At 43.1% G+C, this 14585-nt stretch overlaps 1 protein-coding gene across 1 annotated transcript in view; it reads right to left on the bottom strand.

The window, feature by feature from the left end:
- LOC144687569 (lysine-specific demethylase 3A-like) overlaps window positions 1-14585 on the bottom strand; it is a 65561-nt gene that overhangs the window by 36488 nt on the left and 14488 nt on the right. Inside the window, exons 3-8 of the mRNA XM_078553884.1 lie at window positions 12947-13060; window positions 10627-10732; window positions 6688-6812; window positions 6002-6098; window positions 1666-2219; window positions 246-403 (exon numbers count right to left, since the gene is read on the bottom strand). Of these exons, the coding sequence (XP_078410010.1) occupies window positions 246-403; window positions 1666-2219; window positions 6002-6098; window positions 6688-6812; window positions 10627-10732; window positions 12947-13060 (1154 nt within the window). The remainder of the gene's footprint in view (window positions 1-245; window positions 404-1665; window positions 2220-6001; window positions 6099-6687; window positions 6813-10626; window positions 10733-12946; window positions 13061-14585) is intronic.

Below are 14585 nucleotides of genomic sequence, written 5' to 3'. Positions count from 1 at the left end.
GTCTGCAGTTCTGCTCACCTGCATCTTAACAGTGATAAAAAAGATATTTAAAAAAAGAACAATTAAGACCGCAATGCAAGTTTCCAGATTATTCCATTGAAAAAGTTCCTTCAGAATGGATTCTACTGCAGTTGCGAAGGCACCAGGCTAACTTTGAGCAGGATCACCCCCACGCTAAACACACCTTACGTCAACAAACAGCACAAAATGTAACTTGGCCCATAGTTTTAAATCAGACCACTTACCCTTGGGGCACCACTGCGGTAATTGTTGGAGGGGAATTCGCAGGTGGAGGGGTCGTCTGTCTCAAGTCTTTACTCTCAGGAGTTGTAGCAGCACTGCCCAGCAACACGTCCCCCAAAGTGGAGTGAACAAACTGAGCTGCGCGGATGGTTCTAGAAGCCTACAGCAGGAGCAAGGCAATGGGTCAGCATTAACCCGACAACAACTTCACTCAAAGACACCACCTCATCCTTTGGATGCTACACTGAGAAATCAGGATCTTCAGTGTCATGAGTAACTGTGAGCACCCAAAGGAAATAGGAAAAAGTCACCTATCATTCTTGGAAGAAGCGAAAAATGTGTAAGATTCTTTGATCCCATTAGCGACTCCCCAACTAATTTAGATTTGATCAAGTTACAGTATTTCTTCCAAATCCCCACTCTATAGACATGCATCTGCTGAATCTCGGAGACAGTGTCACTGAATAAAACGTTACTAAGTTACTGTAAACAGGTCTACTTTTCCTCGATTTTAAAATTCTCATCCTTATTTTCAAATCCCTCCACCGCCTCGCCCCCTCCCTACCTCTATCCTGCTCCAGCCCTGCAACCCTCCGAGATATCTGCAATCTTCTAATTCTGATCCCGAGCAGCCCCAATTTTAAATTGCTCCACTATTGCAGGCCTGTCCCAACCCTTGAATTTCATCCCTAAACCTCACCACCTCTTTCTATCTTTAAGACATTCCTTAAATTTTAAGGCTTAAAACCTACCTCCTTGACCAGCTTTTGGCCATCTCACTTAATATTTCCTTATGTAGCTCAGTGTCAAGTTTTGCTGCATAATGCTCATGTGAAGCACCTTTGGATACTTTTTACATTAAAAGCACTACATAAATATAAAGTTGTTGTTAACTCTCAGTATATCCTACAATTCCTTTGTCCCTTATATTTATCTAGCTTCCCCTTTAAACGCATCTGTCCTGTTCATCTCAACCACTCCTATGTAGGGGCGAGTTCCACATTCTTTGGCTAAATAAGTTTCTCCTGAATTCACTACTGTTTTATTGATGGCTATCTTATACTTATGGCCCCTAGTTTTGTTCTACCCAAGTGTAAACATCTTCTCTACCTCCACACCTTATCAAACTCCTTGATAATTTTCAGCCTTCTTTTTTTCTACAGAAAAGAGCCCCAGTCTATTCAGCCTCTTGATACATCCTCTCAGGTCTAGTATCATGCTTATGAATCTTGGTTTTGCACCTTCTCCAGTGTCTCCTACACAATGTGGAGAACAAAACTGTGCACAGTATACTATCCTATTACTTAATCAATTCAACAGCTCTTCATTATCCATGGTCAGCTGCAATGTCAATATGCAAAATAAATCCTTATCAGAACCAAAGCCCACTAAAAGAACAACAGGAAGTGAAATAAGCCTTACTTCAGAAGAAGAACAAGTAGCTGTTTCTTTGTTCGACCGTATCAAAGAACGTTCAGGTTTCTGAAAGCCAGAAAAAACAGGCTCTACACACTGTGATGGAGCAGCGCCTCGATGGGGTGTCAGAAGGTTAGTCCCGGGCTGGAGTTTGTCTTCAACCACTAATGTTCTTCCGTTATCAGTCGCCCAAGTTGAGAAAACATGGTTAAAACTATTCCAACTGCCATCAAACCCAAACAACGGCTTTGGTTTTTGAGCATCTGCAATCTTCACATTTTCAGTACCTTCCTTTGCAAGTAGTCTGTTTAGAGGGCAGGTTCTGGATTCTAGGAACGGGTGCATCTTCACATCATGCAGTCCTGTTAATTTTCCTAGATTTGAGGGGACCGATTGCTCATTACGGTATTGAGCCTCACTTTGCTCAGTTGCCTCGGGGTTGTGCTCTTTCCTGTAGTTCTTGCTCTCGGCCAATGTGACACACTTTGTTCTTTTTACTCCACTGTCCTCATGGCCATCTGTAGACTTTCTTTTTGTACAGCATGCTTTTACAGATTTATCTGCAAATAACATATCTGAAGTTAACATAGGGAGCTGGACTTGTAATCTATTGCGTACCATTATACATGCATTGCTGCAGTGTAATGCAAGAGTGCAATGCTCATCAGCAAACATGTTCTGTCAATTAAGGCCACTATAATGTCTCAAACTAGCTTCCCGCCAATTTCCCAGCCCAGTTTACATTGGCTGTTTCCATCATAGATGTGGTTCTGCATTTATACTAGTGCTAAGAAGAATGTCAGAATGGGAGACTTTACAACAAAGACTAATGAGGTAAGCACACCCTTCTCCAATTATTCCTCAACTTCCAATACAGCTTCCCCTGAAATCTACACTTGGTTTTGATTTCCTGGGCCCAATTTTAACAGCTAGGTTAACAGCAGCAATCTAAAAATATGGTCACTTACCAACTCTTATGTTGGCACTCCAGCTGCTCTCTAAGGTAGGGTCCAGATATTTTTGCATTTTTGATGAAACCTCATCCAAGGGCGGGGATTAAATTTAAAAAAATGTACGGACAGAATTTATCATCATGTTCAGGTGAGATGCGTGGGCGTTTTTTCCAAAGTTTTAAAAACTTTATTTATTGGTTTAAAAGTCTTCAGCTCCCCGCCTTCAGAGAGCTTTCATTCAGTGCTCGCACTTACATCTGCGTCTGCCCTCCTCCCGCCCCCCACCCCGGCAGCGCTGAGCATTTCAGCGCGCGCGCTTCATGGTGGCTGGCCGTTAATTGGCCAGATCGTGGGTGGCGGTCAGTTCCCCGGCCACTCCTGGACCTGCTGATTGTGCCCGCACGCCGACCCGGAAGATATTTTTACATATTCTTTGTTAGTGGGTGGGGCGGAGGTAATAATATTTGAGACTCGTGCTGGCTCTCCTCCTCTTTGTCTGTGTGCTCCAGTCCCCCGCCTCTCGCATTTCAGACAAGAGGCCACTTTTAAACAAAACCACCACCTTGGATTGATAATCGAGCCTTTAGTAAAGCATCCCAAGTTGCTTCACAGAAGTATTGAAGAACTGACATGCAAATCAGTATCCTATAGCGTACACAGAATCTGGTATCAAATCGTGAAGTGCAAGTGGGTAGAGCATGCAAGACCAATGTTGCACCTATTCGTACTGGCACAGAGCACCCAGACCAGCAGTTCTTAAAAGGGCCATTCAATAAAAGAGTCAAAGGGGCAGAATTTTTAGGTCAGTGTGCAGGCGTGTGCCTGACCCGATTGAATGCGAAATCGCGCGAGATGACATCAGTCGAGCGTCCCGACATCATCCCGTGATATCTCGGTCGGCGGGCGCGCGAGTGTCAGAAGCACCACCCATTGACAATTCAAGTTGTTAAAGTTCCAGATGTCCCCGATTTTTCATGGTCCGTCCAACCTTACAGGCGGACGGGCAAATCTGCCAGGCGGACTTTGCATTTTTGATGAAACCTCATCCAAGGGCGGGGATTAAATATAAAAAAAATGTACGGACAGAATTTATCATCACGTTCAGGTGAGATGCGTGGACGTTTTTTCCAATGTTTTAAAAGCTTTATTTATTGGTTTAAAAGTCTTCAGCTCCCCGCCTTCAGAGAGCTTTCATTCAGTGCTCGCACTTGCATCTGCGCCTGCCCTCCTCCCGCCCCCCACTCCGGCAGCGCTGAGCATTTCAGCGCGCGTGCTTCACGGTGGCTGGCCGTTAATTGGCCAGCCAGTGTGAAATCACGGTTGGCGGCCGATCGTGGGTGGCGGTCAGTTCCCCGGCCACTCCTGGACCTGCTGATCATGCCCGCACGCCGACCCGGAAGATATTTTTACATATTCTTTGTTAGTGGGTGGGGCAGAGGGGGGGGGGGGGGGGGAATAATATTTGAGACTCGTGCTAGCTCTCCTCCTCTTTGTCTGTTAGCCAGCTTCACATTCTCTTCAATCAGGAACAGTCTTAGGATAATGTGATACTGCTGCCTGCATGCACATAGGGGCTAAGGCCTCCAAATGGCTCGAGCATCAGGATACAGGCAATGGGTACATTTGCCCATCTGCTGTATGCTTAAAAACTGTAAACTTGGCCCTTATCCAATGCCACAAGATTGATAAGTTGAAGTGTGATGGATGTCTTCAAATTACCAGTTTCTTTGTTTTAAAAAAAAGTGCAGTTTTTTCATTGGGAGGTCAATTACAACAATAATCAACTTATATTTATATAGCACCTTTAATGTGTAATGAAAACGTCCCAAGGCACTTCGCAGGAGCATCATAAAACAAGGTACGACACCGAGCCATGCAAGGAGATGAGGTCAGATGACCACAGGCTTGGTTAAAGAAATAGATTCTAAGAAGTGTCTTAAAGAAGAAAGGTAAGATAAAGGGGCAGACAGGTATGGGGAAGGAATTTCAGAGATTGGGTCTGAGGCAACTGAAGGTGTGGCCACCAATGCTGGAGTGATTAAGGGTCCAGAATTTGAGGAGCAGAGATATTTTGCATGGTTGCGGGGCTGGAGGAGATAGGAAATGAAGAACGAGCTTTTTAAAATCAACACATTGCTTTACCAGGAGCCAGTGCAGATCAATGAGTGCAAGAGTGATAGGCAAATGGGACTTGATGAGAGTTAAGACATGGGTAGCAGAGTTGCGAGGGAGAGGGATGGAGTCAGTAGCTAGGGTTTGAAGTGGGGACCGAAAACAAATGGTTTCAATCTTAGCAATACTTAATTGTGGGAAATTTCTGCTCATTCAGTACTGGATGCTCATAAACAGTTAGACAATTTAGCAACAGTGGAAGAGCCAAAAGAAATTATTATTTTTTAAAAATAATTCTTTCTTGGAATGTGGGCATCGCTGGTTAGGCCAGCATTTATTGCCCATCCCTAATTGTCCTTGAGCAGGTGGTGCTGAGCTGCCTTCTTGAAGTGCAGCAGTCCATGTGGTGTAGGTACATCCACAGTGCTGTTAGGGAGGGAGTTCCAGGGTTTTGACCCAGTGATAGCAAAGGTGAAGTAAAGTTGGGCGTCGTCAGCATACACGTGAAAATTAACACTTTGCTTTCAGATGATGTTGCTGTGGGGCAGCCTGTAGGTGAGAAATAGGAGGGAGCCAAGGATGGATCTTTGGGGAACACCAGAAGCAACATTGTGGGAGCAGGAAGGGAAGCAATTGCAAGTGATTCTCTGGCTGCGATTAAATAGATATGAATGGAACCAAGTGAAAGCAGGCCCATCCAACTGGATGACAGTGCAGGAGGTGCCGTGGTCAATAATGTTACAGGCTGCTGACAGGACAAGAAGAACAAGGAGGAATAGTTTACATTTGTCACAGAGACACAGAAGTAAATTTGTGACTTTGGTAAGAGCCATTTCAGTACTGTGGAACAGGAGGAAACCCAATTGGAGGGATTCAAACATGGAGTTCTGGGAAACATGGACATGGGATTTGGGTGATGACAACACATTTAAGGACGAGGAAAAAGTGAAATTAGAGATGGGGCAGTAGGTTACAATGAGGGTGGGGTGAAGGGTTTCTTCCCCCCTCCTTGAGGACAGGATATTTCTTTTTGCTCAGGTAAGTGGATGAATGCTTGGAGCCAGAAATTTACAAGAAACCAGCAGTTCCTTAACATTGATCAACTTCCAAGTGACTCTGGACCTGCTCAGACCATTTTCTCCAGAGAATCTCTGAACAGTGGCCTACAAGAGACAGATGAGGTTAGCAAACTGTGTCCATACCCCAACTCATCCATAAATACCAACACAAGAGATCAGTTGGTAATAAAAACAAAATGGACCAGAAGTGACACTCACCAAATTCCATTTCATCATTGGTCAGTGCCTCAATATCTTCATCATGAAGGAAAGCCATGTGAATCAGAGCAGGGTCAACTATTTGCTTCTCCGGAAACTGCAACAGTTTAAAATAAATTTTATGCTACTTAAATCCTCCAGGGGAATCTCACCAAAAATTCTCAAAATGGGTCGCCCACTGGAAGAGCAATAAGTAGTCAAAGGGTTTAAATTCAGGAGGCTTAGGGGTCAGACAACATTGTTTACAAAAAATCCAAAAACAAGATAGATTACACAAATTCAGTACAGGTTCATGAAGCAATTAGAGGGGTTACCTTCGACACCAGTGGGCAGCCTTCAAATTTAGCATTGGGCTTAGCTTATGAATACAGTTTTTACAATTCTCTCAAGAGTATTCCTTTGCCTCAATATTTGAATCACAACAATAAAAACCCGTTTATAATAATAAAGAATCTAAATAAGATCATCCAATTAGGTACATTCACCCACTCTGGGCAGCAGAGTCTGTTGGAATTTCAATGTGTTACTACTTAGGGAGCAACATACTTGAACAGATACTAAAGTTCATCATCACTCTGAGCTAAATCAGCTTGTTTATATATGAAATCCCTCCATCTTAGTCGAAGAACAAGAAGTGGCAGACTAGAAGAGTACATGTTTAGCTATTGTCAAAAGACTTCCTTTACCTGTTCGCTTTTGATCTGCACTAATCGAGTGGTTGAATTGTGATGAGTCACTGTGGCTGGGCACCAATGTGTAGCAGATTTCAAGTCAAACACCTTAACTTTATAGCCAGCCAGATTGCTACTACCTGATAAATAGAGGAACATAGGTTAAAAGTAAGCACTGTAAAGCTTTCAGTCTATGGTTGCCAATTATTCATAGAGGTTCAGAGTACCATTTTGTACAGCCACCAATTAGATCAAGTTTAATTAATTAATTGTTGAAAACAATTGGCTCTTCCCTATTTGAAATCCAAAAGTCTAGACTGTCTGATCAAGATTATTTTCACACCATCATTATCTGAATAGGTTAAGACCAAGTATAATGTCAGTTACAAAAACTAGTCAACATGCAGGTGAACTCATGTCTGGCTTGCTTAGGTCTTTAATGTGTCTGGGTCAAAAGCAGGGGAGATGCGAGTGGAGGGGGTGTCAGTGGTCTCAGCCTTTTAGTCATGAAAGGTAGAGAGATGGAAACAAAAACCACCCAGAAAATGCTGATGCTATAAATTCAGGTCTACTGCTGACACCACAGGCTCGGTGACATTAATCACACCTTAAGCAGATGATGGAGTACATTCACACTGAAATATATCCACTTGCATGCTAACATAACCCATGGTTTCAACAATAGCATGCCAACGTGATCCGATCCGATCAGACACATCCGTTGCATGCTCGTTTCTTCAATCTCCACAAAGGCAGGTCAATACTTTGGAGATACAAAGTTGGATATGAAGTATTAAGCTGTTTTATCTCTCAGCATGTGAACGTGCAGACCAATAGCTGCATCGAGAAGAATTTCATTCAATGCAGCTTGACTCAACGTAATACGAAATAATGAAGACACCAAGTTTCCCCATGTTACCGTACTCGACTTACAGAATAACTACTGCATTCAGACCAGAGTGTAACCGCCTCTCCCTGCAGTCTCCTGACTTTTCCCCTTATTAGCTTAACTCCAGAATCCACTTGTGATCAAACTGACTACCTGCCCACGAATAGCTTCCACTGATCAATGATCCTCTATGGAGTTCAGATGAAGAGTTGTCATAGGAACAAAGTGTGAACCATCAGTAGAAGTCAAACTATCTTTTATTGACTCCAGCGCACCATTTCAGATGCCCATCTTAATCCGAATTTAATTTTCCAAATGCACCGCCCTGTGAATTTAATCCTTTGGAGAATTAGGTTTGGGGCAACAGTGGTATTTTGAACATGTTGCAGCACTAAGATTCCCCCCTTGCCCCACATAACCAGAAATCTTAACATTTGGAAACACAGAGAAGACCAGTCACTATCAGATCATTTGAGTTTTACTCCACAACCGGTGAAGGTTTGAATGACGGTTACCAACCAAACACCAACTTAATCCGTCTGTCTCTTTCTGATGTCAAGTACCCTGCTGTGTATTTTCTGTCTCTCATTTCAGATTTTGAGCTATGAACATTTTTGCTCAGATGTTAGGATTCCTGCTGCTTCACTGACAGCCCCAATGTGCCAACAGGAATAGCTGTAATTTCTATTTCCATAAGACATAGGAGCAGAGGTAGGCCATTCGGCCCAGAGTCTGCTCCACCATTCAATGAGATCATGGCTGATCTGATAATCCTCAACTCCACTCCACTCCACTTTCCTGCCTTTTCCCCCCATAACTTTTGATTCCCTTACTGATTAAAAATCTGTCCATCTCAGCCTTGAATATACTTAACGGACCGGCCTGTACAGCCCTCGGCGGTAAAGAAATCCACAGGTTGACTACAATTTGAGAGAAGAAATTCCTCCTCATCTCTGTTTTAAATGGGCGCCCCCTCACTCTGAGATTATGCCCTCTGGTTCTAGATGCTCCCACAAGAGGAAACAACCTCTCAGCATCTGCCCTGTCAAGCCCCCTAAGAATCTTATATGTTCAATAAGGTCGCCTCTCATTCTTCTAAACTCCAATGAGTACAGAATCAACCTACTCAACCTCTCCTCATAAGAAAATCCATCCATATCCAGGATCAACCTAATGAACCTTCTCTGGACTGCCTTCAATGCCAGTATATCTTTCCATAGATAAGGGGACCAAAATTGTTCACAGTGTTCTAGGTATAGTCTAACTTGTGTCTTGTATAGTTTTAGCAAGGCTTCCTTATTTTTATATTCTATTCCCTTTGAAATAAAGGCCAACATTCCATCTGCCTTCCCTATTACCTGTTTTTTAAAATTCATTCATTTACGAGATGTGCGCTTCACTGGCTGGGCCAGCATTTATTGCCCATCCCTAGTTGCCCTTGAGAAGGTGGTGGTGAGCTGCCTTGTTGTAGTCCATGTGGTGTAGGTGCACCCACAGTACTGTTAGGAAGGGAGTTCCAGGAATTTGACCCAGCGACAGTGAAGGATCGGCGATATATTTCCAAGGCAGGATGGTGAGTGACTTGGATGGGAACTTCCAGGCGGTGGTGTTCCCATCTATCTGCTGCCCTTGTCCTTCTAGGTGGTAGTGGTTGTGGATTTGTAAGGTGCTGTCTAAGGAGCCTTGGTGAATTCCTGAAGTGCATCTTGTAGATGGTACACACTGCTGCTACTGTGCGTCAGTGGTGGAGGGAGTGAATGTTTGTGGATTTGGTGGCCAATCAAGTGGGCTGCTTTGTCCTGGACGGTGTCCAGTTTCTTCAGTGTTGGAGGAGCTGCACTCATCCAGGCAAGTGGGGAGTATTCCATCACACTCTGACTTGTGCCTTGTGGTGGACAGGCTTTGGGGAGTCAGGAGGTTAGTTACTTGTTGCATGATTCCTAGCCTCTGACATATTTTTGTAGCCACAGTATTTATATGGCTAGTCCACTTCAATTTCTGGTTAATGGTAACCCCCAGGATGTTGATAGTGGAGGATTTGGTGATGGTAATGCCATTACACATCAAGGGGCGATGGTTGGATTCTCTCTTGTTGGAGATGGTCATTGTCTGACGCTTGTGTGGCACAAATGTTACTTGCCACTTGTCAGTCCAAGCCTGGATATTGTCCAGGTCTTGCTGCATTTGGTCATGGACTGTTTCAGTATCTGAAGAGTTGCGAATGGTGCTGAACTTTGTGCAGCCGTCAGCGAACATCCCCATTTTTGACTTATGGAAGGAAGGTCATTGACGAAGCAGCTGAAGATGGTTGGGCCGAACACACTACCCCGAGGAACTCCTGCAGTGATGTCCTGGAGCTGAGATGACTGACCTGAACTTGTAGGTTAGCTTTTTGGGATTCATGCACAAGGACTCCCAAATCCCGCTGTGCTGCAGCCTTTTGCCATTTAAATAATATTCAGCTCCTATATTCTTCCTGCCGAAGTGCATAACCTCACATTTTCCCACATTATATTCCATCTGCCAAGTTCTTGCCCACTCACTTAACCTGTCTATATCCCTCTGTAGACTGTGTCATCCTCACCATTTACCTTCCCACCTATTTTTGTGTCATCCACAAACTTGGTGATAATGCATTCACTTCCCTCATCTAAGTCATTAATACATATTGTAAATAATTGTGGCACTCCACTAGTTACAGGTTGCCATCCTGAAAACATCCCCCTTATCCCAATTGGGTGTCTTCTATTAGTTAGCCAATCCTCTATCCATGCTAACATACTACCCCCAATACAGGGCCTTAAGTAGCCTTATGTGCAGTACCTTATCGAATGCCTTTTGGAAATCCAAATATATTACATCTACTGGCTCCCCTTTTATCTATCCTGCTTGTTACCTCCCCAAAGAATTCTAATAAATTTGTTAGACATGATTTCCCCTTCTTTTGAAGAAAATTTTAATTGCAACAAACACATCAAGGAAAACTAACTACAAGACAAACAGGTCTTCAAAATTACTAACAATTGAATTTTCATAATTTTTGGGAAAAACAGTAGGATACTTACCATATAGGAACAGTTCTTGGGTTGATTTTTTAATGAACCAGGTCTTAATCTTGGCACAAATCTCCTTGTTGTCCCGTAGGTGTTTTGCCCAGCAATCCTTATTCATCTATTGAATACATTTACAATGTAATTTTTAAAAAAAAAAACTTAACATACAAAAATCAAACTTTAAAGACTTCAATTTTGATTTACAAGCTTTAACACAGTGAAGTGTTTTATTGAAAAGGCACAGGAAAAAGACAGAAATTGGCAGTCAGTCACGTAAATGTGCTAAGGCCATTCAAAGGTCACAGTTTTAAGTCTTCAGTTGTACAGAGGACCTTGCAATGTGATTGATTTCAGAAAGGCGTGGTCAATATTACAATTGGATACTATAATGAGAATTAATAAATAATTTCTAATCTTAAGAGTACAAGTCACAGTACATAATGAGTAGCGGTTGCTTAACAGGGTAACAAAATACTCATATTTTATATTCTGAGTCATGCTGCCATCCTTTTGTACCTTAACTATGTAGCCATTCATCATCTGCACATTAGGTCTTTCAGTTTTGGGTTGCGTTATAGCTGTGTCTCATCTCATTTCTCGATGATGCCCACACACATAAGCTGATCAGGATCAAGTGAGGGAAAGCCACCTCAATGTTCTGCTTTGTATCCTATCAGCAGTGCACAGGGATGGGAAATGCTCCACAGCTCCACAAACTCAACCTTTAAAAATGCTGCCTGGACATCGGATTTTCAGTCTGGGTTGGGGGTAGGAAGGAAGGCGGAGTTGGGGCGGGTGATTCACAAAGAAATGGGGAGGCTGCCGGGTGCAGAGGCGGGCTGGGCAGAAGACCTGACTCAGGGCTCCAGCAGTGTCCATAAATGAGAAAAAAATACATCCCTGCAGCCCTCACCTCTCCACACACTCCCCATGCCTCATCCATGCCACCTCATGTCCCCCACACAACCCCCATGGCCCCCAGTGCCAACCCATGCTCCCCCGACCCTCCACTCTTACACCTCCCATGCCAACCAATGGTAGAGCTCAGGACCCATGCAGAGATGAGATAAAGTAAAGTTCTAGGTGTCTACTGCAGACTTTACTATATTGAAAAAAAAATGCTCATTCATAGAAACCCATTTACTACATTTGCATTCCTTCAACTAAATAGATCTTTATAACATGCCCACTTATTCAAGTGCACAATCCCTTATAACAAGTACTGGAATTCATAGTCCCACTTCAAAGAGTGGTTACTTGTAGTTGTCAATCAAACTGTGAAATGGGAGGCACCCTACAGTAATAATGGGTGGTTATGACATCAGTCATGTAGCGCTGATCCAGTAATGGAAGCACTCAGGCTTATGTCAACCCAACAAAGTCAATTTAGTCCTCATTTTTAAAGAAAGCTTATCCCATGTAACTTATGAACTTGTGGCAATGGCTGTAACCCACAGACCAGCATCATCATAGTTCTGCTTCTCAGCCTCTGTGTTTAGAGACTAACAAAAACTGCACAGTTTTCATTAGCTCGGTGCAATCAACAGAAATGCTCAAAATAGTTCTAGCAGTCAAGAGTGAAAAATCTCATTTGCTTAGTGGTGAAACGTTCATGAGGCCAGGGGCTGCAGGAAGAGGAAATGAAAAAAAAATACTATGCAGGTGCAGTCAAATGCATTGGCATGAAATTTCTCTGATGCTTTAGACAATCCATTAACCCTTTTCTCTCTAAAACACAATGGTCCTTTATGAAATCAGCAGTGTCAATCCTATCCTTCTGGTTTGGGTTCAACAACATTGGTCCTACCAATTTCAAACAGGATCTCCATTTGGTGTAGGCTGGTTTTGGCAAATCTGGCTAAACAGAGACAAAAATCAAGACTCTCTTCCCTCCCCATCCCTGTCTTTCTCACAGAAAGGCATGAAGCAACAAATATTTGTAAATGCCTACCTAAATCAACTAACATTGACAAACTAAATCCAAACCAAAATGGGGCAATCAGGGGGAAAGTGGAATGGTACATGGTCATGGGTCAAATTACAAGAATGGCAGGTGTGGTATTGATCAATCCTCTATAGTTAGACCTGTGACACATTACTGAGGGCACAGTTGGAGTTTCAATCTCCAGTTGTCTCATTTCACAGAATGATCAGCTTGGACGTAGCAGAAACGCATGGGCTCAAGCTCCAGACAAAGTATGCACGCATGCAACCAAGTGCTACATTATTATGGCCATCTAAGGTGAGTGCTATCTATTCAGCAAATTGTTAGCAGAATAGTCAAATGAGACAAAGAGCCTCCTTCATTCAAACTTAGTGAGAAACTAGTTACCTTTAATGGCTGAAGAGGGATTTCTTTTTGCAGAAACATTCGGTACTTGTCCACAAGAAATTCCACAGGGGTCACCGATCCAAAACCAACTTTGTCCATCAAGCATTTAAAAGTCTGAAACACAATCACCACAACTGAAAACTACTGTCAGACAGAGATGTGCAAGACTCAAAAACATATTTAAGCTATACGCAGGAACAGTTGCTACATTAATTTGGGTCCGAGACAGAGAGCTCCATTTCACCTTAGGGAAGTGGAACTAGAATATTGTCTCTTGATTGCTAAAACAATCTCATGGTTCCGCTGAAATTGCTATTATAATTAATAGCCTATGAACTAAAAGGGACAGTGGCAGCATGGATACGGAGTTGGCCGAGCGACAGGAAACAGTGCAATGGTAAACAGCTGATATTGATACTGGGGAAAGGTATATAAAAATAGGGTTCCCCAGGAGTCAATATTAGGACCACGGCTTTCTTGGATCTATGTTAATGACCCTGTCTAGGGTGTGCAGGGCACAATTTCCAAATTTGCAGATGATACAAAACTAGGAAGTACTGTCAACTGTGAGGAGGAGAATGATAGGCTTCAAAAGACTGATGGAATGGATCAATAGGTGCCAGATAAAATTTAATGCAAGAAGTGTGAAGTGATTAATGTTGGTAGGAAGAATGAGGAGAAAATATGGAGAGCTGCAGGAAAAAGGTGGGAAAGTAGAATTAGCCAGGTAGCTCTGCAGGGACACAGTGGGCTGAATGGCGTCTTTCTGTGCTGTAACCATTCTATGACTCTATAAAAGCCCAAAATTAGGATAACAGGTCATAACGGAGACTTACAGCAGTGACTGAAACTTTTCACATCTGGGATCTATTACAGATCCAACCCAGATCCCAGAGTGAATAGTTCAAGTCAGCTGAAAAAATCCCAAGTGAGGTGAAATGAGCAAATCTGGTGGTCAGCTCACAGGACAAAATTATCCCAATTTATGTATAAATGGCTTAATTTCTCACTCACACAGAGGCCAGCATCCAAACCTCCATCCATTGCTCTACCAGCCCGAATGACTTTTAAGATCTGTTGTTCTCATCTTGAAATTATGCCACAGCCTTGCCAACTCTGAAGTCACAATCTTCTCAGGCCCCAGTGCACCCTTCATCTCTCCACCCCACCCCCTACTGGCAGCTATTCCTTCAGTCACTAGAATTCAAAAACCTTTTAGAAAGACCCCGCTTATTGATCCCCTCAATCTATTTACTCCACTACTCTCTCCTGTTAAAGCCTACTTGTATATATTGCCCTGGAAAGTGCTTGGAGACACCTCCCTTACAAATGGGGATGCTAGAAAATTCCAAGTTGCACTGCGACTAGCCAGTCTTGGTCAGGCAAAACTGTGTGGGCTAAAGAACAGAAGGGGTACCTTGCTGCAGTTGGGCATGGGTTGTGGGGGGGTGCGCATGCTGCAGGAGCCTTTTCTTAGCTCTGGAAGACATCATTGGAACAGAGTATATTTGACTTGGGAATTGCTTGATGCCAAGGCTGAAATCACCTTTGCCCAAGGAACGTGAAGAATTTTGCTGACATATTCACATAGCCCTACAACTTAACATTTAGTCTGCAGCCGTCAACAGTGATTATTCAC

Source organism: Cetorhinus maximus, chromosome 1, assembly GCF_964194155.1.
Source record: "Cetorhinus maximus chromosome 1, sCetMax3.hap1.1, whole genome shotgun sequence".
Taxonomy (NCBI): Eukaryota; Metazoa; Chordata; class Chondrichthyes; order Lamniformes; family Cetorhinidae; genus Cetorhinus; species Cetorhinus maximus.
Note: the sequence above shows the minus strand (reverse complement) of the source record. Positions and strands in the feature narration are given on the sequence as shown.